At 40.1% G+C, this 26,097-nt stretch overlaps 4 protein-coding genes and 1 pseudogene across 4 annotated transcripts in view; 4 read left to right on the top strand and 1 right to left on the bottom strand.

Annotated features, from left to right (window-relative positions):
- The window catches only part of ALDH7A1 (aldehyde dehydrogenase 7 family member A1), a 38,840-nt gene extending 38,109 nt beyond the window's left edge, over positions 1-731 (bottom strand). Inside the window, exon 1 of the mRNA XM_069589529.1 lies at positions 281-731. Coding sequence (XP_069445630.1) covers positions 281-472 — 192 coding nt within the window. The 5' untranslated portion in view covers positions 473-731. The remainder of the gene's footprint in view (positions 1-280) is intronic.
- Positions 1-26,097, top strand: part of LOC138441134 (large ribosomal subunit protein uL16-like) — a 790,661-nt gene that overhangs the window by 450,315 nt on the left and 314,249 nt on the right. The window lies entirely within an intron of this gene.
- PHAX (phosphorylated adaptor for RNA export) lies at positions 5,176-15,388 on the top strand. Its single transcript, XM_069589528.1, has 5 exons — positions 5,176-5,858; positions 7,518-8,131; positions 9,152-9,272; positions 10,598-10,681; positions 14,134-15,388. Exons 1-5 carry the CDS (start codon positions 5,763-5,765, stop codon positions 14,401-14,403), a joined length of 1,185 nt encoding a protein of 394 aa, XP_069445629.1. The 5' UTR covers positions 5,176-5,762; the 3' UTR covers positions 14,404-15,388.
- SPMIP10 (sperm microtubule inner protein 10) lies at positions 16,603-21,915 on the top strand. Its single transcript, XM_069589527.1, has 3 exons — positions 16,603-16,688; positions 17,239-17,347; positions 21,706-21,915. The coding sequence occupies exons 1-3, from the start codon at positions 16,603-16,605 to the stop codon at positions 21,913-21,915; spliced, it is 405 nt and encodes a 134-aa protein (XP_069445628.1).
- LOC138441562 (large ribosomal subunit protein uL24 pseudogene) overlaps positions 24,177-26,097 on the top strand; it is an 80,244-nt pseudogene continuing 78,323 nt past the window's right edge.

The following is a 26,097-nucleotide window of genomic DNA, read 5'->3' as shown; positions in this document are numbered from 1 at the left end:
TTTCGCACTACAGAGTGCAGAACTGTGCCGTGCGGTTTTAAGTACGCTTGGGAAGTTTAACCCCTTTCTGCCCCAAAATGAACTCGATTCTCGGTAACACGCAGGACCTAATATCTAGTGGTACTTTTAATGGTTCTACTTGAGAGACCGTTTACTATGGACTTCAAAACTTCCCACCCACTATAAGCCGACAGCGTCCGCGGGGATTAGGGCTGGGCAGCGCCTGTCCGGCCTCCCAGAGCGAAGAGAGGCCGCAGAGATTTGCCCAAGTCGTGCATACCTCTCCCCGGCCTCCCCAGCTTCCATTATACACGCCGTCGTTTTCCTCGCGGAGCCCCAGCTCCTTCAGCCAAGCATACTGAGGCTGATTGATGAGCAGAGTGGACATGAAGGCGGCAGGCCTGGTCCAAGGTCCGGAGAACTTGCTCTTCCTTGCAACGCGCACGCAGAGCAGACCGGGAACGCGCCACATACTGAGTCAGGGATGCGAAGAGCGCCTGCGGCCCGAGGAACAACTGAAGCGGGGCCCCGCCCCCCACCCGGAGGAGCCCATTGGGTAGGCCCGGCCCCGCCCTCGAGCACGCCCCCCGCCGTCGCCCTGCTTAGCTGGATCTTGCGCGGGAGCCGGGAGCTGCGGCCTGGAGGTCAACCCAGGCCTGGAAAACAATGAGGGTGAAACCCGGAGGAAGTGAGCAGGCTACTGCCATCTAGTGAAAGACGGCGGGAACAGCGGCACCAGCTAGGAACTTTTTCCAGCAAAAGATTGGCTCTAAAATACAGTGAGAGAAGGCCTCTCAGGCTGTAATGTGCATGTGATCTCACCTAGCTATAGTGTTAAATGCACATTGTGATTCTGTAGGTCTGGACTGGGGTCTAAGAGTCGGTATTTTTAACCAATTCTGGTGGAAAGGAGAGGATTGTTTCCGCCCCTTTGTTACTTTACAAATTACAGTTATCTAATTAATGAAAAATGGTAAATTGTGGTTCAGTTCAGTTCAGTCGCTCAGTCGTGTCCAACTCTTTGCGACCCCATGAATCGCAGCATGCCAGGCCTCCCTGTCCATCACCAACTCCCGGAGTTCACTCAGACTCACGTGCATCGAGTCAGTGATGCCATCCAGCCATCTCATCCTCTGTCGGCCCCTTCTCCTCCTGCCCCCAATCCTTCCCAGCATCAGAGTCTTTTCCAATGAGTCAACTCTTCGATTGAGGTGGCCAAAGTACTGGAGCTTCAGCTTTAGCATCATTCCTTCCAAAGAAATCCCAGGGTTAATCTCCTTCAGAATGGACTGGTTGGATCTCCTTGCAGTCCAAGGGACTCTCAAGAGTCTTCTCCAACACCACAGTTCAAAAGCATCAATTCTTCAGTGCTCAGCCTTCTTCACAGTCCAACTCTCACACCCATACATGACCACAGGAAAAACCATAGCCTTGACTAGATGGACCTTAGTCAGCAAAATAACGTCTCTGCTTTTGAATATGCTATCTAAGTTGGTCATAACTTTTCTTCCGAGTAAGCGTCTTTTAATTTCATGGCTGCAGTCACCATCTGCAGTGATTTTGGAGCCCAAAAAAAATAGTCTGACACTGTTTCCACTGTTTTCCCATCTGTTTCCCAAAATTGTGGTAGCTCCCTCCAAATATTCTGTGTGGGTATATTCTTGCTTTTGAAGAACAAAGATAGTTTTGATCAATTTCCTCTTTTCTCCATTTCTTCTCTCTTCCTGCAATATTCTTGCCATCCCCACCATCCCATCTGCCACCCATGATAACACAATAACTAGGCCTATCCTATTTAAGGAAAATGGCAACATCTCAATCAGCATGATTTGGGCAGAAGTTTTAAATATACACATACTCTCAAATCCTTGCATAAATAAGGTGATTCCAAACCTACTTTCCCAAAATATTACTTCTCCCTACTTGCCTTGTGGCCTTCCACATGGCAAGCAGACAGTTGAGAGTCACATGTTTCTTTACAAAGCCTGTGTTTTCCTCTCATGGTGCCTTTGCCCTACTGTTCCCTCCACCTGTAAAACCTTTCCTTCCATCTCTGCATTCAAGCTTTATCTATTCGACCCTTAGAACATAAATGGTTTCAACAAATCATGTTGAAATAGGCACTTATCAAGCATCTACCAGAAACTGCGGTAAGTGCTGGATATCTGAATGGTGTTTCCACTTGAAAATGTTACACTTTTCCCCCATTAAGGCAAGGACCGCCTCTGACTCATCCTTGCATGACTCCACAATTCCCAGCGTCCTACCAGGCTCACATTCATTTACATCATTGGGAAAAAAATGAACCTATAAACACACCTCAGCAGTAATAAGCAAGGAGACCCTGTTCAGCATTGGTAATCTGTATCAACAACCCAACTACTTCTGTCCATCCACTCCTAGGACTGATGCACTAATTTCCTTCATTTCAATTCTCAGATATTTTAATAGAGAATTTAATTCTCCTCGCTTTCTGGCTGCCAGTAAGATTCTTTGTACATGTATCCCAACATCACATCCTTCCATTCTTTCCCCCTCCATTTGATTCAAAAAATGAGAAGACATTTACAGATGCACTAAATTTTAGAAGCAACACATGACGCTCTCAAGGAATGTTAACTTCCATCTCTTCACTAAGTCGAAAAGAGAGGTTCATGGTGGTCTCCCTCTAAACAAGTTTTGGGACGACAGACACTAGCAACTGCCTATATGGAAAACAGGGATTACATCTCTCTTTCACCTTCTTTTTTCAAAACTTATTTAGCCTGTCAATAGGAGGTCAGGAAAAATCACCAACAATGAATTTTGATGGGGCAAAGCGGGAAAATATAGAATAAATGAATCTTGTGAAGGCACATTTCACACTTGAAAAAGAATTAAATGGATTGTACATGAAAGCATATATAAAAACTGCAAAGCCCTATAGAAATTCAAATGTCAGGATACCTTGAACTAATTTTGTATTAAAACTGGAGGAGTTAGTAGATGGCAAATTCTACTTTTCAAATGACTTATCAAAGGCCTCAGAGAGTGGTTAAAGCAAAGACTCTGGAGTCACAGCATAAGTACAAATGACCTGTGCTTGGGAAATCCTCTGTGAATAATAGCTGTCTTTATTCTTCAAAGATAGTTGGCCAGAAGGCAGAGTGATATGAACATGCATGTTTGCCCCAAGGCAGTGGTAAATTGGAGAAATCACACCAACCAGAATATAATTTCAGCATCTGATTTTTCAGAGCATGAATGAGTGGCACTTACTATTGCTCTGGGCATACTCAGATTAATCAAGCTCACCAAAATACCAAAATATGCTATTGCAACTAACATGCTGGCTTATTATTTAATGGGGAAAATTATTTTCAGAAAGGACCAACCATTCATGTGCTCTAAATACTCCGTTCTCTCCCAGGATACATTCTACCTATCCAGTGGTTTAATGAGCCCAGTGTCAGAAGAAGAGTTATTGATTAATAATACTTGATTCCAGCATTCAATGGTATCAGGCTACTACAGTCTCTCAAATGTCCAAATTAACCTATAGATTCAATGCAATCCCAATCAAAATACTAGAATTGGCAAGCATATTTTAAAGTTTAAATGGAAAGGCAAATGAGCTAGAATAGTCAAAACAGTTTTAAGGAAGAAAAAAAAAAAGAACAAATTTACATTACCTGATTTTAACAATTATTTTCACAATTTTACAATTGTTATAAAGCTACAATAATCAAGAAAATGTCACACTGGTACAAAGACAGACATAAAGATCAATGGATCAGAAATAGGGTACTCAAAAATAAACTTTCACATGTATAGTCAATTTTCAATGAAGGTATCAAAGAAATCAAAAGAGAAAGAATAGTTTTTTCAACAAAGATGCTATATTATTTGGATATTCAGGTGCAAAAAAAAAAGAAAGAAACTTGACTTCTACTTCATGCTATGTATAAGAATTAAGTTAATATGAACCATAGACTTACAAGTAAGAACTAAAACTCTAAAACATCAGTGGAAAACATTGGAGAAAATCTTTAGTGTGAGGGGCTGTCCTATGCATTATATGATATTTAGCTGCATCCCATACCACACAGTATAATGTTAATAACAGCATGAAAATGTACTCCTACCTCACACTACACACAAGAACCCATTCAGGGGAACTGTAATTCTATGCAAAAGAAGTAAAATATCAGTTGTCTAAGAGGAGACCTTAGACAGCCTAATAGACCTCTATTAGGAGACCTGGAGTCAGGACGACTACTACTACTACTACTAAGTCACTTCAGTCGTGTCCGACTCTGTGCGACCCCAGAGACGGCAGCCCACCAGGCTGCCCTGTTCCTGGGATTCTCCAGGCAAGAACACTGGAGTGGGTTGCCATTTCCTTCTCCAAGAGTCAGGACAGATGTCTGCAATAGCTTAGCTATGTAATCTCCCTTCAGTTACCAAAATAAAATGGGCCCAAGTGACTTCTAAGTTCCTTTATAGGTACTAAATTCATATTTCAAAAATATAAATTCATTTCTTCCCATACAGTCTATACTAAGGAAATAATAAAACAAGTCTGTAAAAAGACATGTTCATTGCAAAACTGGCTACACTTTAAATGTACACTATCAGAAACTAAATAAATGATGCTACCTCCATGCAGTGGAAAAACTGGGAAGTCATTAAAAAGGAGCTAGATCTTTATATTTTGGTTTAGAAAAGTGTCCTGGATAAACAGCTATATTGTTTCTTTTTGAAAGGAGATTACAGAATAGTAAAAAGGTACAAACAATAAGATCCCCTTTATGCCGAAATGGCAACCCACTCCAGTATTCTTGCCTGGAAAATTCCATGGATGGAGGATCCTGGTAGGCTAAAATCCATGGGGTTGCAAAGAGTCGGACACGAGTGAGCGACTTCACTTCGCTTTTGCCGAAAAAAATTCGATTAATATTTCTTCACCATGTTTACATACAAGAAATCACTGGACTGGGCACCGGTAGAAAAAAGTGAATAAAATAGACATTTTGGTGGGGAATTCAGACAAAAAAATTAAACACATAGGCATATGACTATTGAAGCCATGAAGGAATAAAAAGGGTGCGAGAGTGACTGTAAAGAAAGGACCCTGTTTTAGTGAGAGTGCTTGAAGAAGACCTTTGTGGGAAGGGCACATTTAATCAGAATTCTGAATCATGTGAGAGCATAACCTCCGGAAGGATGGGGTGTGGGGTACTGGAGGGTCTGCAGGCCGAGGGAACAGTAACTGCAGCGCCCTTGGGCCGGGAAAGGACCAAGGGTGCCTGAGGAACAACGTGAGAGGCGCCAGCGTGGCTGGAGAGCAGGGGAGGGGACCCCAGCCTGAAGCACACACCTCCAGCTCTGTCGGCTGTGCTGAGGTCTGAGCCGGGCGGAGACTTCACGTTCCGTCTGGAAGGCTCCCCAGGAAGCTCCTTGCAGTGGATCACACAGGAGCAAGACTAGATGCAGAAAGGCCGGCCTGGAGCATCCAGGCGAGGACTGTGAGACCGAGGGAGGAATCCCTCACGGCTGCCATGCGTGCACATCTTTAGGTTTGAAGCGAGCAGGTCAGAAGCGAAGGCGCCAGGGTGTTGAGGCAGCACAAGGGAGCAGTTTGCAATGATGACGCAACATCAGCGAGTCTCGACTCAGGCAGCCCAGGCGAGAGAGGCCCCCTCGCGGGGGCGCCCGAGCACCCACCGCCCGCCGCCCCGCCGGAAGTGCCCTCCCGGCCCGCCGCGCCGCGCCGGGGGAAGATGGCGCAGGAGGCCGGCGACATGGACGATGGGCAGGTTTCCGACTCGGATTCCGACATGACGGTGGCACCCAGCGACAGGCCGCTGCCGGTGCCGGTGAGTGCGGAGGGCAGGCGGGTGACTCGGGGCCCGGAGCGCGGGGCCCAGGCGTCCTCCTGTCGGGCGCGCGGAGCCCGGCAGGCGGCGGGGAGACGGCGGGCCCTACGAACCTGGCCTGGCATTTAGCTGCGAGGCGGGGTGCGCGAGGCGTGCGGCTTCCCAGAGGCGGGCGTGCGGTCGTCTTTCCTGCCTCCCGTGCTCCTCTCCTTGTTTTCTAAACCTACGGAATTCCCCACTGGGCGTCGCTGGGTTCTCCCCGAAGGGCAAATTCTCCCGAACATGTAGAACGTGGGGACGTCGGCCCACCACCAGCCTGTGGCGCTCATTTGCGCCCCGAGGAGAAAGGGAGTGAGGATCGAGAATGAAGTTCATCTCTTGCTCAGGGGCCTGTTCTTCCATATTCCCATGGAACCTAGCTTCGTCGTGCCCTAATGTGCCACTGGGTTTTATGTTAGCTTCCCAGGTTTCTAAACAGGCGTTTATCTTGGCCGCCCTACTAAGTTGCAAGCTGTTTTGAGAAGGCTTTAGTGCCAGGCTGCCCGCGTTGGAATTCCAGAGCCGCCACTGTGTGTTCGGTGACAAGGTATTCAGCCTGTGCCCCATCTTTAGAGTGGGAATAATAGTACCACAGTGATAGGGTGGCTGTAAGGATTCGGTGGAGCCTAAATGGTGGCTGACAAGTGCTAGTGCCGTTATTGTTTCCAGATACGGAGACTGCTAGCTTTAAAATACCCCTCCCCCATTTCTAGCACGGATTAGGAGCTCAACAAATACTTTGATGTTTAGTTGAAAAAGCAAAGGTGATTCCTTTTGCATAGAAGCATCTTGGGAAATCGGTACCAAGATATTTTGTTCTTCAATCTTTTTCAATTTTCCTTAGATTGACTCCTGACTTAGTAAACTTAATGCCATGGACTCTGCGGTTTTACAAGTAATTTGTCAGGGATGCTTACACATAGGACTTCACTCTCTAGTCTAAAAAGAACATAGTCCCAAAACCTTATAAAGGCAGTTGATATGTCCACATACATGACAGGCACCTTTGGAAAAGAGGAAAACAAGTTCTAACTGCCTGTAACAATTGTTCAACATGTGATTTTCAAACGTTCTGACAACTGAAAAGATTGAAAATCTTCTGAAAGTGAGAATTAAGAACTTTGATAATTTTTTGGAAAGCTGTTTTAGCACTAAGTGCTGCATTAGCTATATAGAAATAAGAATTTGTGGCTTTAAAAATGGAAATTCCAGGGAGTTCCCTGGTGGTCTAGTGGTTAGTATTGGCGACATCGACCTTGGGGGCCCAGATTCAATTCCTGGTTAGGGAGTAATCTTTGGAAGATCTCTGAAACCAATTCAGTCCCTTACATGGATTTCTCTCTCTCTCTCTCTCTCTTTTTTTTTTTTTTTTTTTTGGCCGCTTGCAGGATCCCCGAGTGATGCAGGCTAACACTCTCAGGGATCCTGCAAGTGGCCAAAAAAAAAAAGGAAGTTCCATGTAAACCTTTAGAAATTCAGGCACCAAATTGGTTTCAGAGATCTTCAAAGATCACTGCTGCTTTAAAATGGTTCAGCTGAATCCCTATTTTTTTTTAAATAGCACAGGGTGTGTGGGTAATGTCTTTTGTGGAATTGATTGTGATTTTCCTTCACTTGCAGAAAGCGCTAGGTGGGGACTGTGCACTGCGGCCCTTCCAGAGTACTGCAACAGTGTGTGCCCCAGCATCCCATTATCGGACTGTTAAAAGTGTGGATTCAAGTGAAGAGAGCTTTTCAGATTCAGATGATGATAGCTCTGTCTGGAAACGCAAGCGACAGAAATGTTTTAACACCCCTCCCAAACCAGAGCCTTTTCAGTTTGACCAGAGCAGCCAGAAACCACCTATAGCTGGAAGGAAGAAGGTGAACAACATATGGAGTGCTGTGCTGCAAGAACAGAACCAAGACGCAGTGGCCACTGAACTTGGTATCTTGGGAATGGAGGGCACTATTGACAGAAGCCGACAGTCTGAGACCTACAATTATTTACTTGCTAAGAAACTTAAAAGAGAATCTCAAGAACATACAAAAGAATTAGACAAAGAGCTAGAAGAATATATGCATGGTGGCAAAAAAATGGGACCAAAGGAGGAGGAAAATGGGCAAGGTCATCCCAAAAGGAAACGACCTGTCAAAGAGAGAGTAGGAGACAGACTAGAAATGAACTATAAAGGCCGCTATGAGATCACAGAGGACGATTCTCAGGAGAGGGTGGCTGATGAAATTTCTTTCAGGTGAGCATTTAAATATTTCTACAAGTGAACACTTGACCAATTGTCTTCCATTTATAAGATATACCATAGATCCCAAATACATTGATGGTGGTGTTCCTTTCTGAGATTTTTAAATCCAAGGCAAGAACTGGGCTTATGTGGTTATATGAATATGAATATGGTTGGCTGTTCTTAAATTTGGGCTGACCTGATAGAATAATTTTGTAGATTTTTGTGAACTTTGAGCCTCTCTTTTTATTGAGGGCTATAGAACTCCTCAGATAAAAAGATCCTTTTAAATCATGTGGGTTTCTTGGAGTGTTTTTTTGTTTTTACAACTTTATTGAGGCTTATTATACATGTAATAAAATTTGTCCTCTTTAAGTTTGACTTTTTTTTGGTAAATTTATCGATTGTACAACCATAAAGCACTTTTAAAACATTTCCATCACCCAATAAGATCCCTCATGCCATATGCCCATTTAAAGTTAGTTCCTATTCCCATTCCCAGGTAACTAATCATTCTGTTGCTGTCAATTTGCATTTTTTGGAAATTTCATGTTAATAGAATCGCAATATGTAGTCTTTTGTGCCTGGCTATTTTCACATAGTGCAGTGTTTTTGAAATTCGTCCATGTTACAGCAGTCATCAACAGCTTATATATTTACACACACATTTGTATTGGCTATTACACTTTTTGGCGATTATGAATAATTCTGTTATGAACTTCCATGTACACATCTTTGGACACATATTTTCATTTATTTTGGATAGGAGTAGAGTTGTTTGATGTATGGTGAATTTACATTTCATGTGTTTTTAACATGAAATTTTTTAAGTTGAAATTTTGTTTACATTTTATTAGCTCTAAATCACTAGTAAACAGTTTCACAAGTTTGAAAACATGTTTGGTTCAAAGGTAATATAACTAGAATGGGATGTTAATTCTATCTGAGAACTAAATTGGAGACAAAGGTAGATTTTCTCAACTTTATGCAACAAATAAAGAGGTTGATATTACTTCATTTGTTCCTTATCAGGTTGCAGGAACCAAAGAAAGATTTGATAGCCCGAGTAGTGAGAATAATTGGGAACAAAAAGGCAATTGAACTTCTGATGGAAACTGCTGAAGTTGAACAAAACGGTGGTCTTTTTATAATGGTAAGTCTAATAAAATGCCCTTGTCTCTGATTGTTGGTTCTCTTATTTATGGATTATAACCAGTGTGTTTCAGACTTTTAAAAACCTGCATTAATAATGAAAATTGAATTTAAACATTCAGTATGGTCACTTTTTACAATTAGTACTTTTCTTATTAAAAATATATCTAAATTGTAGCTTGTTAGTGTGTAGTCCACAACAAATCTCTAACAGGCTTCATTAAGGGAGGGGCTGAATTAAGAAAAAAGTCAGGGCAAAGGACCTGGAAGCTCAAATTTAGTGAGTATGGGTTTTGGAGATTGGGGTTTCTTGTTTTGAATTTTGGATGTGCAACATACTAGATGTGACATTTGGCTAAATTATTTGACTTTGGAGACCTCAGTCTCAGCTATAAAATGGGATTAATCTTCTAATGTAAGGATTAAATAAGATAATGCATGCATAATGCTGATCATAGTGCCCAAAACTCAGTTAGTGGTGAAGAGAAGTGTTATTTTTGGTTCAATTAATTCGTACATTCTTGGAAACTGGTTTTGGGGGGGGGGGGGCAAAAAAAAATCTTGTTATGTGTAAGCACAGATAAAGTATGAGTATTAAAATTTCCTGGGTGGTAGGGGTGAATAGGGAACAAAATGTCTAAAGAGGCTTCTGGGGTTGATGAAGGGGGAAGAAAAATAATGGTTAAAAAGCACTTTATTGTCCCAGAATGACTGATAGAGCAATTCTCTTGCTGGGGCCAGCTCACAAGCAGTAGCAATTTATGCCGCAGAATGAGTGGTCTTGCAGATCTCTTTCAATTGAGCTTTCACCACAGGGTGAGGATGAAGGTCGAATGGTGTCCTTCTTATTTGTTCCTCATGAATTTGAGTAATAACATCACAAGAGACTCCATCAATATTATGCTGTGGAAATGGAGAGAAAAGTAACCAATTAAAAGTGATAGCACTGGATGACGAAACAGCCTGTGAACATAGATTATAGAAGTTAACAACAAACTATGATGATCATGAGTGTAGTGGTGCCCCCTGTCTGTGTCGTAGTTTAAGGTACTGTTTAGACTCAGGAAGCTTATGCTACAATAGAGGGTGGGAAGGAAGCGGTCTAAAGAATAAATGTAGTATCTTCCAAGTATGCTAGAAAGTGTTACCTGCTATGAGAAAAGAAATAGAGCAAATGGGAAGTCTGGAGAGGTGAGAAGGACACTGCAGTTTAACGGAATGGCATAGTAAATCTTAACAATTGCGCCTTAAGAATGTCTCTGAAAGTTGCTCTGACCATTCAGGGTAAGAGCCTACACAGGATAATTTTTCTGTTCCTTTTTGTAGAATGGTAGTCGAAGAAGAACACCAGGTGGAGTTTTCCTGAATCTCCTGAAAAACACACCTAGTATCAGTGAGGAACAAATTAAGGTAAAAATGATAATGTCCTTGACTTTTAAGATCGATCATAATTTGACTGCCACTCAGCCTCTAGCTTCATTTTCTATTGATCTCTATTACCTGCTCTGCCTTACGTTGACTGATTTTTTTTAGTTGCTCTTTTCAAGTAAAACTTGAACCTCTTATAAAGCTCTGCCTCCTCTTTTTCTCCCCTTTCAGAGAGAAAGTCATGATTTCCTTTTATGGAAATTTTTCCTGGTGTCTTAGCATGTAATTATTTTTTTCTACTCTCCTATAACTTGGCTTTCGGAATCTTAAGGCTTCCCTGGTGGCTTAGACAGTAAAGAATCTGCCCTGCAATGCGGGAAACTTGGGTTCGATCCCCGGGTCAGGAAGATCCCCTGGAGAAGGGAATGGCAGTATTCTTGCCTGGAGAATCCCATGGACAGAGGAGCCTGGCAGGCTATAGTCCATGCAGTCACAAAGAGTCAGACATGACTGAGCAACTAACACACACATAACTTGGCTTTCGAGATCTTAGTTCCTTGACCAGGGATCACGCCTAGGCCCTCTGCCCTGGAAGCATGGAGTCCTAACCACTGGATCACCAGGGAATTCCCTCTATAACTTTTTATTAATGAAAAATTTCACATGTGCAGAATAGATGAAAAAATAACAGCATGTATACCAATGTATCCTTTACCTAGTTTTAGGGGTAGTTAATATTTTGACTTTTTTTTTTTTTCTTCTGTACCATTGAGAAATAAGACACAAACATCACGACATTCAGCCCTAATTATTTTAACTAGAATCTCACAATAGTAAGGACAATATCCTCCATAACCACACCTAAGAGAAATAAAAATGATGATTTCATAGCATCATCCCATTATCTTTGTAGAACTTATTCTGATTTAATGAATTGTCCCAAGAATGTATTTTCTAGCTTTTTTTCCTCCCCAAACCAGGACCCTATCTAATAGATCCCCACATCCTTTTTGTTATATCTCTTTTGATCTTTTTAATCCTGCATTTTCCTCTAGGCTGTAGACCTTTTGATGGGTCCAAGGTTGCTCTTACAGAGGGTACCACATTCTGGTGAATGTCTGCTGGTGCATTTGTTTTGTTTCTCTATCTCCTGTATTTCTGATGAACAGGAAGCTGGGCACTTTAGCATTCTTAATCATTTTTGTATTACTAGAATGTCATTTGGAAAAAAACAGTGTGGGTTTTTCATAGCTCAGAATTTGGTATCTGTTAATTTGTTAATTAAGGAACATGACGGCGTTCAGCACATCTGATCAAAATAAAAACTGGCTTCTTAGGAAGGAGGTGGTACTCGTGCAACACAGCTGCAGGATTTGAGAAATGTTGTGTTCTCTCTATTATACCAGTGGGTGATAAAGGTCATAGGAATGTGCTTTAACTGTTTTAATGTAAGGCTGATGGTGACACAAAATTAAAAGCCTTTTCTCTTGAGCTGATGCTCCATGTGAGCATACTTTGCATTTGCTCAGTTTTGTTTTTTTTTTTTTCCCTCACTATTCACTTTTGGTCATTTTTTAAAAAATATGTTACTGAAATTCCTACAAGAAATGTTCCCGTTGTTGCACATTTGGAATCTGTATTCCTTAAGTGCTTTTTTCCCTCATTGGACAGTTATTTTGATAACGTGAATTTGTAATGAAGTGGATTTCCTTGGGAACACAACTTCTGAGTGATAGAACAGAGCTTATATTAATACCTTAATGTTCTCCCTCCTCCCCTAATATTACCCCTGGCCAGAAATGTGTACTTAGAAGGAACATTCTTCTCAGGTTTTGTTTGATGGCAAAATGTCACTCTTTTGAAAGATACAGTATGATGTGATGAAAAGGATTCTCTAAGATTCAAAGTCTAGGTTTTAATCTTAATTTTGCCATTTAGCAATTGTAGACTGTGAGAAGATTGCTTACTGTCTCCCCCAGCCTTGATTTTTTCATCTATAAAGTGAGGACTGTAATATGTGCGCTGCCTGTTTAATATTACTATAAAAGAGTTAAATAAAATGATATCTAAAAAAGCTTTTTCTTGATAACTAAATCTGGACAAACAATTTCCAGAAGCAGGAGAGGAGAACATTTATTTCCTGTGAGGCTGGCACTAAGGCCAATATTTACAGGACTTACTCTTGACAGCCTGTCATTGGGTGTCACCCTGCTCTGCAGATGGAAGCAAGAAAAGGACAGGTCTGAGATCACGCAGGACTCTGCCTTCAGACCCATGTTGTTTCCACTGAATCACTGGTCTTTGAAATTCAGTTCTTCTGACTTGTTGTGGAGAAGGGAATTTAATGTGTGTAGATTTTTATCCTAAACTGTCAGAAACATTGCGTTACAATAAACAGTGGAAACATTTTTAATAGTATCCAATAATAGGGGAATGTTTACTTATAAGGACATTCTTAAAACAACTATTGTGTAGCCTCTATTTTTGTGAAGCAATTCTAAGAAAATTAGAAAATAAAATAATAGCTGAAAGGCAGAGTACAGATTTTTAAAGAAAAAGAGTCATGGGATAATAGATTGGTAGTTAAAACACCAAAATGTTACCAGTGCTTTGGTCTGTTGTGAGGGGTTAGAAATGTTTTGGCTTTTAAGATTTTTTTTTCTGTTTTTTCCAAATTTTCTGTTGTACATGGATTGACTACCTTTGTTACTAGAAAGAAAAATCAGAAGGTAGATATAATTTTATTGCAGGTAATTTCATATTTCATTCAAACAATGGTGTTATAATTTTTCTTTCAGTCCCTCTTATTGTCACTCTTTAGTCACTGTTATTACCAATCACAGTCTGTAGAGTTTGGAAGCCAGAACTGAACTGAGTGGGCTTGTTTTCAACTTTTTCTCATTTGATTTTATTTTAGTAAGTGGGCTTATTATTTTTCTTGTACAGAATACAAAGTTTGTGGAGATAAAAAGAGTAAGAATAGTTAGAGGTTAATTTGCTATATTTTTTTAAAGTCCAGCTATAACGATCGCCCTCTTAAAGTAGTATGCACTAGGTTCTTAACTTGTGGATGGGAGAAGAAAAATTTCTCTCAGATTATCTATTTTCTGCATTTGTTGTAACACGTTAACAATATGATAAAAAGACATTTCTTCAGGCCATTCCCTGGTTTGTTTTATTTAAGGATATAACCCATGGGAATGACATTTCCTCTTTAATAAGGTTTGCTGTATTTGGAGGGAAAGGGGGGACTTCATAATGTAATTTAGTATTGCCAAGCGTTGTACTAGTTAATTGTTTTTATCAAGATGTTTGGATGGGTTTTCATATAAAATGAAAATACTGCTACTATGCTCCATGTAAAGGTAAGTAGACACTTGAAAAAATTGTGAATTTTCACACTGTTGTGAAGGCAACATAATAGGGTTTAAGGATATGGTAGTTTTAATAAATAGTATTTGTTCTTGTTTATTAAAATTGTTCCTTTATTGTAGGACATTTTCTACCTTGAAAATCAAAAGGAATATGAAAATAAAAAAGCTGCTAGAAAGAGAAGAATGCAAGTGATGGGGAAAAAGATGAAACAAGCCATTAAAAACCTAAATTTTCAAGAAGATGATGATACATCACGAGAGACTTTTGCAAGTGACACTAATGAGGCCCTGGCCTCTCTTGATGAATCACAGGAAGGACATGGAGAAACGAAGTTGGATGCAGAGGAAGCCATTGAGGTTGATCATTCTCACGATTTGGACATGTTTTAGTACATTTTGAGGAATAAACCTTTCTAAGATAACATTGTAATAAACCATTTCTACTGAGATTATTTTACTTTGCACTGATAAACACAAAAATCTGGAGAGAACTGTTACCTTGTTTTAAATAAAATTGAATATGTGGGAGATGAATGTGATAAGAACATTTACAACTTTCTCATGTCTGACAAAGTATTTAAAAGTATATAGTGGAAGATTTAATTTCTTAATCTGTTGCATGTGCTAATTATTACTAGTTGATAATCAATTTTGTCCAGGTTATTATAACATGCCGTTCAAAAGTTTTTCTGATTTATCTTTGCAATGAACTATGATTGGTTTCGAAACATTCCATTAGAAGATCCTATTAAGACATAAATTGTTAAGCTATTACAAATGCATTCAAATTTAGTTTTTCTGTGTTTTAAGAACTCTTAGGCTTTTAATGATAGAAACTAAAAATAGGTTTATACTAGTGGCTCTTCCCACTTATGTGTGTGTTCCGAAGTAAATAAACATCAGAAGCTTTTCAAAGAAGTATCGGTTCATAACTTTTAACTTTGTTTTTGACTTACTAGTTACTTTGGTCATATCTTTAAATACTGAATGTAATCCATATGTGCACAATTACAATGACATTTAAGAAATTCCCAGTGGGCCTGCCTAAGACAGTTTTACCTTATGTTAAGGAAGTTAGGTATTAAAAATGTTTCTTCTGCATGATGTTTAAAATTATTCATTTTTATTTAAGAAAATAAAGGTAGTTTACTTAAGGTGTCCCCAAGAGTTGACCACAGTTTACAGAGTAAGCAAAAATATGTAGGAAGCAGTTATTATCTATTCTTTGCAATAATGTACTTGAAGTCTTTCAGTAATTTTTGAAACACATAAATCATTGAAGTTGGATCTAAGCAGGGAAGGAAGAGGAAAATGGTTATTGGTTACATTTTATTCATAAAGAATGCAGAAATAAAATTGGAATTCTGGAAATCAATGAGATTCGAGTGATTTTATTTTTTAATCTCAAATTTTCTTTCATAAAATTGCCATAACCAAGGAAAGAAGCATTTTAAATAGGTAAGTATTTAAATATTGTCCCTAAAGTTTTTTTTAACCTTTTATTTATTTGAAGAACTTTTTTCTAATTGAAATATAATTGACTTACAGTATGAAATTAGTTTCAAGTGTACAGCATAGTGGTTCAGTATTTTTATGCATTGTAAAATGATTACCACTGTTCCTGGGATTACTTTGTGTGAGGTGATTTTAAAGGTCTGGTATATTAGTAAGATAACAGTCAGAAATCTAAATGTCATGTATCCTTATAAATACTACTGATTTTTCTAGTGAAAGTTAAAACAGTTTTTGAAGAATGTCTCAGGCTACTTCATCTTTAGTGGATGGCTCATTTCTCCCCCACCCTGCTTCCTAGCTTGTTTTCATTTTCTTAACATTTGTAAACTACAGATTTCTGGATTGTATTACATCCTAATGGTATAGAAACCAGTGCTTCAGTTTTTAAGGTTTAAAGTTTTGTTTATTAACATTACTCTTCTCTAAACCTTTCTGATTATCCAGATCTAGGAATGTCTGTACAAACTCTTGCTAGAAATATATTCCCTTAATACTGTCACCATACCAGCGTACATTACAGTCATTCTTCCTGCTCAGCCGAACATTCTATTTGCTGGCTAGTAGGATTAACAGTAATAGCCCTCTGTGTCTCTGGCTTAGTAATTTAGGTGCTCATCCTCACTCATAACCTTTATTAGAATGAGTTTATTTTTTTACCTAAAATGCTCTGTGATTCAATTCAAAACCTAGGAGGTAAAATGGGTTGGATTGGTTTGGGTTAAGGCAAGTTTGATTTACACTCAAAATAATGGCATATAAATAATGGTATCTAAATAATGGCAAAACAGAAATGGGACATATCAGCTATGTGCAATATATAAAGAGGAAAATATGCAGTGATTATTTGTGAGTAATAATTGCTTAGTCCACTATATTTCCTAGTATCTTTGTCAAAGTTGTATTTAAAAAACATTGAAAATGGCTCTAAGCCCCACATTCTTAATTAACTGCTGAAGCAATTGCTATGGGTTGCTATGAAGTTAGCAAAACATTGTTACATCTGAGGCAGTACTGTCATCATAATTAGTAGACTAGTGAAGTTCTAGATGAGAATTCCTGTCACTACTGGCAGTGATGGCTTCAGGCAAAGACACTTGTCCAATCCTACCTAAACTCGCCAACAACTGTTCTGATGAGAATTCAGATAAGCTTGCTAATAAGTGAGGACTTAAGGGTTTGGGGATTTCCCGTGGTTTTGTTTGTTTTCAGTCTGGGAGTTAACATTCATGGGGATGCCAATTATGTGCTTCCCCTTGGTATCTATATAGAAAACTTTATGTTCCAGAGCAAAACTGTGTGTGCTAGAGAAAGCAAGACTCTCCTGAGTGTAGAGCATGTACTAAATTCAGAAGCTAAATTAGTTACTGATTTTTGTGACTGGCCAGAGATTCCTTTAGCCAGTGCATAGGCCTGAGCTAAATCATGGTGTGCTGTTTTTCCCCTTAAAATAAGGCCAAAATGAACATGAGCACATTGTAAAGGACAGCATGCAGTTAGAGTAATGATATCCAGAGTGGACTCGGTGACACTTGGGGATTTAATGGGTCTGGTATCTACTGTTAATAGGTGAGTCTCAAAGCAGTGGCAGCTCTGTCCTGCAGATGCGGGGGTCCAAACCTCACAGACACAACTGCTTCCATTCCCTCAAATGATGCTAAAACAATTGTATTTAGTTCACAAGATACCCTTTCTTGCTTGCTTCATCTTCAGGTGTTGTGAGATTCATTTGCCACGGTTTTCCTTAAAGCAAGGGATGATCCCAAGACATTATGTAATGCCTTGGAAGCAGGACATGAAATTCAGGAATGTGAATCTGAAGGTATTTTCCTATAAATATTCATAATTTAAAAAAAAACTATAGTATATAGTATATCTGTGAATAAGCATACAACTCTATGTTTTGACATTTATTTTTCATTTTTTCAGCTTTATTGAGGGACAATAGACAAATATGATTGTGTATATTTAAAGTATACAACATGGGACTTCCCTGGTAGTCTAGTAGTTGAGACTCATGCTTCCACCTGTGCAAGAGGCACAGGTTTGATCTCTGGTTGGGGAAGTTCCTCATGCTGTGTGGTGTGGCCAAATAAAACTACAGAAAATTGTGAATCACTGTGTTGTACAGCAGAAACTTACATAATATTGTACATCAACTATACCTCAACAAAAAAATTTGAGGGCAACTCGGGGAAATATTTATAGCATATACAGCAAAGGGCTAGTTTATTAAAAAATCTTTAAAAATAGGAGCTTCCCTCTAGTGCTTAGGAATCTGCCTGCCTGTGAATGGGACACAGGTTGGATCACTGGTCCAAGATGATTCCGTATGCCATGGAGCAGCTCAGCCCACGCACCTAGAGCCTGTACTCTGCAACGAGAGAAGCTGCCACAATAAGTCCACACACTGTAACGAGAAAGTCCGCATGAGCGAGGAAGACCCAGTGCTGCCAAAAATAAATAAAATTTTTAGGTGTACAGCCTGATGCTTTGTACATCACCAAGATCAAGCTAATTAACACATTCATCATCTCTCATAGGTAACTTTTTTCCTTGTAGGAAGAATGCCTCAAATCTACTCTCAGCAGCTCTCAGGTATACAGTACCATTTTACTAACTATAGTCACTGTGTTGGGCATTAGACTCTTAGAACTTACTCTTCCTAAAACTGAAAGTCTGTACCCTTTGTGTCATTTCTTCCTCTTCCCAGGCCTTGACAACCACCATTCTAACAAAAGTTGTTTGGAGCACCTGCCACCTAAACTTGCAAACAAAAGTTGAATAGCAATATCTTACTCAAATATCCCAATTATAAACTTAAAATAGATAAACCAAAAGATATCAGAAATACATGTCTATATTTTCTCTACATAATGCCAACTCACAGTTATTAAGTTCATCAGTCGTAGGCACCATTAATTTTAAGGCTGTAGTACAGAGTATGTACTTTTTTATTAAAGTATATTTCATTTTCAATGCATTAATTTCTGTACAGCAAGGTGATTCAGTTATATATGTATATAAATATACACATATTCTTTTTTATATTCCTTTCCATTACTGGTTTATTACAGGAGATTGAATATATTTCTCGGTGCCATACAGTAGGACCTTGTTTATCCATTCTATATACAATAGTGCCGGGGTCCAGCCCCGGTGGATCCAGGGAATTCGAAGGGTGGACGTCGTTGGCGAGGGAAGACTTATTGATTGATATAAGATTAGATTAAGAATAGTGTAGTAGGAAAATTAAGTGGAGAAAGAAGGCTGAATAACTTGGATTACATGGAAGACCAATAAATTCCTGACAAGAAACTTGCACCATCTACGTTGGGCCACCAGCGCTCGCTTGAATATCTAAGGGTGCCTCGCCTTAGGCTCCCTTTCGCGCGGGTCTTAACAGCCAGAGCAAGTAAGTAGACTTGGCGAGCCTCCACGCCCCAGATGGGAATTCAGCCTGAAATTAAAGTAAAGAGGAAAAGGAAAAAGAGAGAGAGAGACGCGGGGGAAACCAGTCCAGTGACTGGCTCCGTCCTCTATTGTTCAGAAGGCCTTTTATACTTTTGATAAAACATGGAGATCAATGGGTAACACAAAGTAATGCAGCGTTAGCAGTCCAGACTCTTATCAAAACCAGGCTTTTCTCTCTGCATACCTAATTGTATAAACAAGTCTTAGGTAATTTACATTATCTTCCAGCCAAAAGGGCCAATTAACATTTTACAGCCTTTTTTCTGATAAGGGTTTTGTCAACCAGAAGACTTATTTGTGTTGATCTTCCCAAAGTCTGGTACCATTCTCAGAAAGCACTAAATAAAGTTACATTCTTACATAGCAAGGACGCAAGAGGAGTGCAGTGATATATAACAAAAGAAGTAATTAACTCAAAAGTCTAGTGTTGCTAACATCAAAACTACTATATATCTTTTTCCATATCCTGTTTACATTGATTAACATCCTCCCAGGTTCCTAAAAGATAAAGAATATGGAGGCCTGGCAGCAGTCATTGAGTCAACAGTGAAAACCCTCTACCAATATAATTTTTAACTCTTTAGAAAAGGCTCTGCATCTTTAAGATGCTTTTAAGCTTTGTGCCTCTTGCAGTTGGGGGGCTGTAAGCAATTCACAAGCAGTAAGAGGTCTGGGGAACCTGTTAGGCAATCTAGAGAGCTATCAGAGGGGGTTTAACTGAAACATCCCTTTCAAATGCAGAAGACTAAAGCCCCAAGTTGACTTTTTTCCAGAGAATATCAGAAGAGTGGAAAAGCAGAGTACAAAGGCTGGCAGATTTTTGGTTTTGGGGGTACATGCTCAGGAAATGCCAGGGGGAACTCCTGAAGTCTGATCACGTCCTTGCGTATGTCAGCTTCCTCCCTCGTGACCTTGTCAAGGGTGGGATTCCTCACGCTGGCTCCCGGCACAATAGTTTGCATCTGATAACCCCAAACTCCCAATCCAACTCTCCCCTACTTCTCCTCCCCCTTGGCAACCACAAGTCTGTTCTTTGCAGAGAGTGTTTTTACAGCTGTACTGCATACTCAGGTTGAAAGCTATGCGAACAGGTTGGCTAGATTTATAGACAAGACTCCGTGTTCACTCAGTGCTTCTATTCAGTACTCAGCAGTTTCAAAACATTTTCCAAATTCAGATTGACCATTCACTTGTGAAAAGGTAAGTTGTTTCTTTAAAAGAGAATACAATATTCTGTAATAATCAGACAATAAGAAGTTTCAAGTTATGATTCCTAGGAAGAAATGTGTGTATGTAACTAATTTCCACATTTCTAATCAATAAGCAATTAATGTTGAATAAGAATATACTTTACCAAAATAGATGATGTTATAAAATATGAATATTATATATAAAACATTTCCAGTATTCTTGACCTTACTCTTTAGAGCTATAATTCAGCATAAATTTTTCATTGTTATTTCACTTCTGCAATTTAGTTGACAGTGTTCCTAACAGTTTTTAAAATGTAATTAACAACTGGTATATGGAGCATCTGGAGAAGGCAATGGCACCCCACTCCAGTATTCTTGCCTGAAAAATACCATGGATGGAGGAGTCTGGTGGGCTGCAGTCCATGGGGTCGCTAAGAGTTGGACACGACTGAGCGACTTCACTTTCACTTTTCACTTTCATGCATTGGAGAAGGAAATGACAACCCACTCCAGTGTTCTTGCCTGGAGAATTCCAGGGACGGGGGAGCCTGGTGGGCTGCAGTCTATGGGGTCACACACAGTCGGACACAACTGAAGTAACAGCATATGGAGCATCTATCCTACAGAGTAAAAGTGAAAACTAAACGAGAATTAAAATGAAGTGAAAGTGCTCTGAGTAAATGCTAGCTTTTCTTTTCTTCCATTGTACGATTTTTCCTATAGGAGATGAAATAGCTATTTAACAACATAAAAACAAGAGCACTGTATAGGAGAGAGGGGGCTGCACCCCAAGACCGGGCCACACTGCTATTCAGCAATATCAGAGAATCAGATATAGATGTACAGTTCAGGTAATAACCTCTTACTACAGATAATAAGTAACTATTGTCTATCCAACAGCAGTTGCAGCAGCCTCCGCATCCTCTATAGCTTATTTTACTTTGTGTTGTTTAGTTGCTCAGTGATGTCCAACTCTTTGTGATCCCATGGACAGTAGCCCACCAGGCTCCTCTGTGCAAGGGATTTCCCAGGCAAGAATACCTGAGTGAGTTGCCATTTCCTTCTCAGGGATCTTCCTGACATAGGGATTGAACCTGCACTGGCTGGCAGATTTCTTTACTATTGAGCCACCAGGGAAGCCCTAAAAAGAGCTTTGAAAGTCAGCAAAAGATTTTGCATTCACATACAATGTTTTATTCAGCACTCAAAGAATTGTTTAACAATTCCCATTTTATATTTGAGGAAACTGAGTTCCACAGTACATAAAGGACACAAGTGGTGAAGATAAAGGTCAGTCATCTGACTCCAAGTTTAGAGTCTGCAGCCCACACCACTGGCTCTTCCTGTTAGTTGGAAGACACCAGTTAGCACTGCTTTTTTAAAAAAGGATTATTGCTCTGCCCACTAGAGATTCCTTCTTGACAGTAACAGAAAAACTACTGGGCAACTTCCATCTTAATATAATAAAGTGATTTTTGGTGTAATATACAGCAGATTTTTTTCTTCCTCTTAGCACGCAGAAGCATGTGGGATCCATGCTGGCCCTTTGGAAGACTCTCTGTTTCTGGATCACAGTGAAAGGCTTTGCCATGGGGAAGATCGTAAAGTTGTCTTGAAGAAAGGCCCCCCAGAAATAAAAATTGCGGATATGCCTCTGCATTCACCTCTCTCCAAGTACCAAAGCACTGTGATTTCCCATGGCTTCAGGAGGCGACTCATCTGATCAAAGAATAAAATAATCAAGTAGTTCAGTCTCTCCCTCTCTCTCTTCCATAAATATTTCACCTACAGGTTTAATTTATTCAAAGGCTATAAGGCAACTGCATTTTTTTTATATTATTATAGCTTAGAAAGAAAATAGTCTCTGAGAACACCAGGAGCAAGGAAAACTGTCTCACTGAAATTAATTTCAGAGTAAGTAGTTAAGAAACAGTACACTGATCCAGTCCCACCATCTATCTTCACCACACTCCTCTACCTTTTTCTCCTCCTCATTTCATCCTTATTATTCACCTCTTCCAAAACTCACTGTCAGGTAAACCAAACTGAGATAGAGTTGGAGGATGTAGGATTATTTTTGCTACTTTTCTGATTACCCCAACACCTTTCTTTCTGCCTCCCTCACCAATACACATACCCCTAAGGCTATCAGAGACTGGTAACTAACCAATATGGTTATTAGAAGTGTTTGGTAGACAACTTTATGATGCATCATATAATTTTAGCTGAGATATACTTTCCATATTGGCTCAGTGTATTCAAGTATCAGTATCCTACAGCAAAGAATTGATTCACAGAACTTAAGAAATAAGAATGACTATGAGCTTCCCTGGTGGCTCAGAGGTTAAAGCATCTGCCTGCAATGCGGGAGACCTGGGTTTGATCCCTGGGTCGGGAAGACACCCTAGAGAAGGCAATGGCAACCCACTCCAGTACTCTTGCCTGGAGAATCCCATGGGCAGAGGAGCCTGGTGGGCTACAGTCCACGGGGTTGCAAAGAGTCGGACACGACTGAGCAACTTCACTTTCATTTGTAAAAATTATGCACTGCTCTGGAAGACAGTATAGTGGTTTCTTAAACAATTACCCACAGAATTACCTTATGATCCAGCAATTTCAATTCTAGGCATATGTCCCAAAGAATTAAAAGCAGTGACTTGAACAAATATTTGTACACTAATGTTCACAGCAGCACTATTCATCATAGCCAATAGGTAGAAACAAATGTCCATCAACATTTGTTGGGGAGGAAAAAATTTTCCTCTATTCTTCTAGGTTCTTCTGGTGGGTTTAAGAATTGAATTGACATGAGACAGATTAACAGGAGAAAATCAAACGTTAAATAACGTGTACGTGGGAGAGACCCAGGAAAACTGAATAACTCACCAAAATGACTGAAACCCTCACTTTATATATCATCTTCCGCTAAAGACAGAAGAGGATTTGAGAATAGTGGTCTGGGCTTCAAAGAAGAGGAAGGCAATTGACACACGGAGATGGAAAAGCAAACGCTCTGCAAATGTTTGTTGGGCCAAGCAGAAACAATATGACACAGAGGAGACAGAGATCTTGAGTGTTTCCCCCATCACACCTTGCTCATGATTTTGCAGACATCTCCGGTGATATAGCTGTATTCTTGTAATAAGGCTTCTATCTAAATTCCTTTAGACACTTTAGGGTACCTGGCTCAGTGACAGTCTCATCACCTGATGGTATCAATTATTCTGTTCTACTTAATTTTCTCTCATTTTGTGTGACCTTCTAAGTTACATCCTAGTAAGGGATTCTCTTTCAGATTATTCCTCATCTAATTTCACTCTCTTAAATGTAAACTCAAATTTCAGGGACTTCCAGGGACTTCCCTGATGGCCAAGTGAGGGTCCCTTGGTTCAGTCCCTGGTTAGGGAACTAGATCCCATAAGCTGCAACTAAGAGCCCATATGCCTCAACAAAAAACGTGGCTCAGCTAAGTACATAAACATGCTTTAAAAGACTCCCCGTTCCACTGTGGTTCAATTTAAAATTGAATTTCTCCCAAAGAGAGCAGATTATCATGCTACGTCTTGGCCCAGGTGGGTTAATCCCCGTGACTGGTAAATCTCTGAGATTTCCAGGATCGAAAATGCCGAGGGATATATATCACACATATTGAGAATATAGGTGATCATATTCGACCATCACTAATTAGCTTCCAGCAGGCTAAGGGGCCGCCAAGAGCAGGTGAACGGATGTGTCCCACACAGGGGTGTCTGGCAGAGAAGGTGAGCAGTGGCTGGAATAGAGCCAGCACTACACTCCCCGAGCTCTGTGCACCTCATTGCACCACTGGGGCCCTGGCAACACAGGGCCAGTTCCAAATCTTCACTACGACTTCTCCAGCTTTTCACGTGATTTGTTACTGAAAGCCTGACTGTCAGAAAGCGTCTTTCTTCTTTTAAGAATGTGGCTGAAACAGTGACCACTGCTGAAGCACCAGCAGCCAAAATGAAGTTCAATTCTTTTGTGGCTTCTCATCAAAGCAAGAACCAGAAAAGTCACGTCAGTGCACTTCCCCACGTTCACAGGAAGATTATGTCTTCCCCTCTTTCCAAAAGAGCTGAGACGGAAGAGCATTATTCGATCCGTGCTTGTCTGAAAGGATGAGAAAGTTCAGATTTTGCGAGGGCCCTGCAAAGAGCAGCAAACTGGCAACACAGCCCGAGCTTATGGGAAGAAGTCTGTCACCTACACTGAGAGCAGCAAGAGGAAGCTAAGGGCACAACTGTCCACGTAGGCATTCAGCCCGGCAAGGTGCTTGTCACTAGACAAAAACCGGACAAAGACTGAAAACGATCCCAAATCTCGCCAAGTAGGAAAAGCAAGGAGCAGACATAAGGAAGAAACAACTGAGAAAACGCAAGGATCATTAGCAACTTTCGTTAAAAACTGTTAAAATGGGACTGCCCTGGTGGTCCAGTGGTGAGGAGTCTGCACCTCCACCGTAGGGGTGCAGGTTTGATCCCTGGTTGCACATGCTGCTCAAAAACAAACAAACAAACAAACAAAACTGTTAAAATGAAAAAAAGGAGAATGTGGCAAAATATGTGGGATAGAAGGCTGGATAAAAAGTCAGGATGTATCAACTTGTGTGGATAAGATAAATGCCTATGACCCGATAACAGCGCTGGAAGCCAGAGCATCAGAATGTTTACAATATTAGTTCTGAAAGGTGGAGCTGTGATTCTTATTTACATCCTCATATCTTTGTAAATTATCTGCAGCAAACACTGCTGTATTTTACCTTTGCAGACACTGCTCCCCACATGTGGAAGGCGCTCCTTTCTATTCTGCTGTCAAGAGTTTCATATTCAACAACTCTTCCAGAAACCTAGTTCATATTCTTTTTTCTCCAATACCAATTCTCTCCACTTTAACCTTTTCCAAGTTGGTTTTCTGCCTAAGCCTTCTGCTTCTTGACCAGAAGAGGTCTCTGCTGTGTTGCTCAAAAAAAAAAAAAGCTTTTTTTTTTTTTTTTTTTAAATGTTTTGTTGGTTTGCACTTTTTTAATAAGGGAAATCTTTGTCATTGCCTGTTAGAAATATTGTGATACTACAGAAATCAGAGGTAGAAATTCTCCAATGCTTCTATAACTAACAAATTTTCAGATAGAGCATTTTATTCACAAAGGGGAGCTTAAACCCTTTGGGTCTATCCCTCAGTGCTTTGCAGTGAAATTACACCTAATACGTAAAACTTTGAAAACTGAAAAAGAAAAAAGAAAGAAACTAAGGGATAACACATTTAGAGAGAAAAACATGTCTTTTTCTAGGGACAAATGAAAAACCATCAGTAAAGTGATTCTTTGGAATTCAAGGAAGGCCTCAGAGGCTAATTTTTTTCTACAGACAAGAGGCAGGCAGAGGACATGTTGTGGGGAGTCTGTTCCAGGAAGGCCCGTAGGGTTCTGCTCAGATATAGACCAAAATCAGCAAAGCAAAGCAAAAACACATGGGGTGAAGTCCAAGGGACAATGAGCACTAATTTCCAAAAGTCCTCTTTCAGTGAAGTCACACAAGATATATTTAATTACCCCTAGCAATGAGCTGTGACAACTCTGTTCTTTTTCTGATCAGGAAAATTAACTTGTGCATTCTTTGGTCTTTTCTGGGGATTTAAGAGAATATCTTGCGAGTACAGCAAGGTTCATTTTCATTTTAGGAGCCAGGCTTCAGCAATACGTGAACAGTGAACTCCCTGATGTTCAAGCTGGTTTTAGAAAAGGCAGAGGAATCAGAGATCAAATTGCCAACATCCGCTGGATCATGGAAAAAGCAAGAGAGTTCCCGAAAAACATCTATTTCTGCTTTCTTGACTATGCCAAAGCCTTTGACTGTGTGGATCACAATAAACTGTGGAAAATTCTTCA

The sequence above is a fragment of the Ovis canadensis genome, chromosome 5 (genome assembly GCF_042477335.2).
Source record: "Ovis canadensis isolate MfBH-ARS-UI-01 breed Bighorn chromosome 5, ARS-UI_OviCan_v2, whole genome shotgun sequence".
In the NCBI taxonomy this organism is placed as follows: Eukaryota; Metazoa; Chordata; class Mammalia; order Artiodactyla; family Bovidae; genus Ovis; species Ovis canadensis.
The sequence above is the reverse complement of the archived record's forward strand: the minus strand, read 5'-3'. Positions and strand labels throughout refer to the sequence as shown.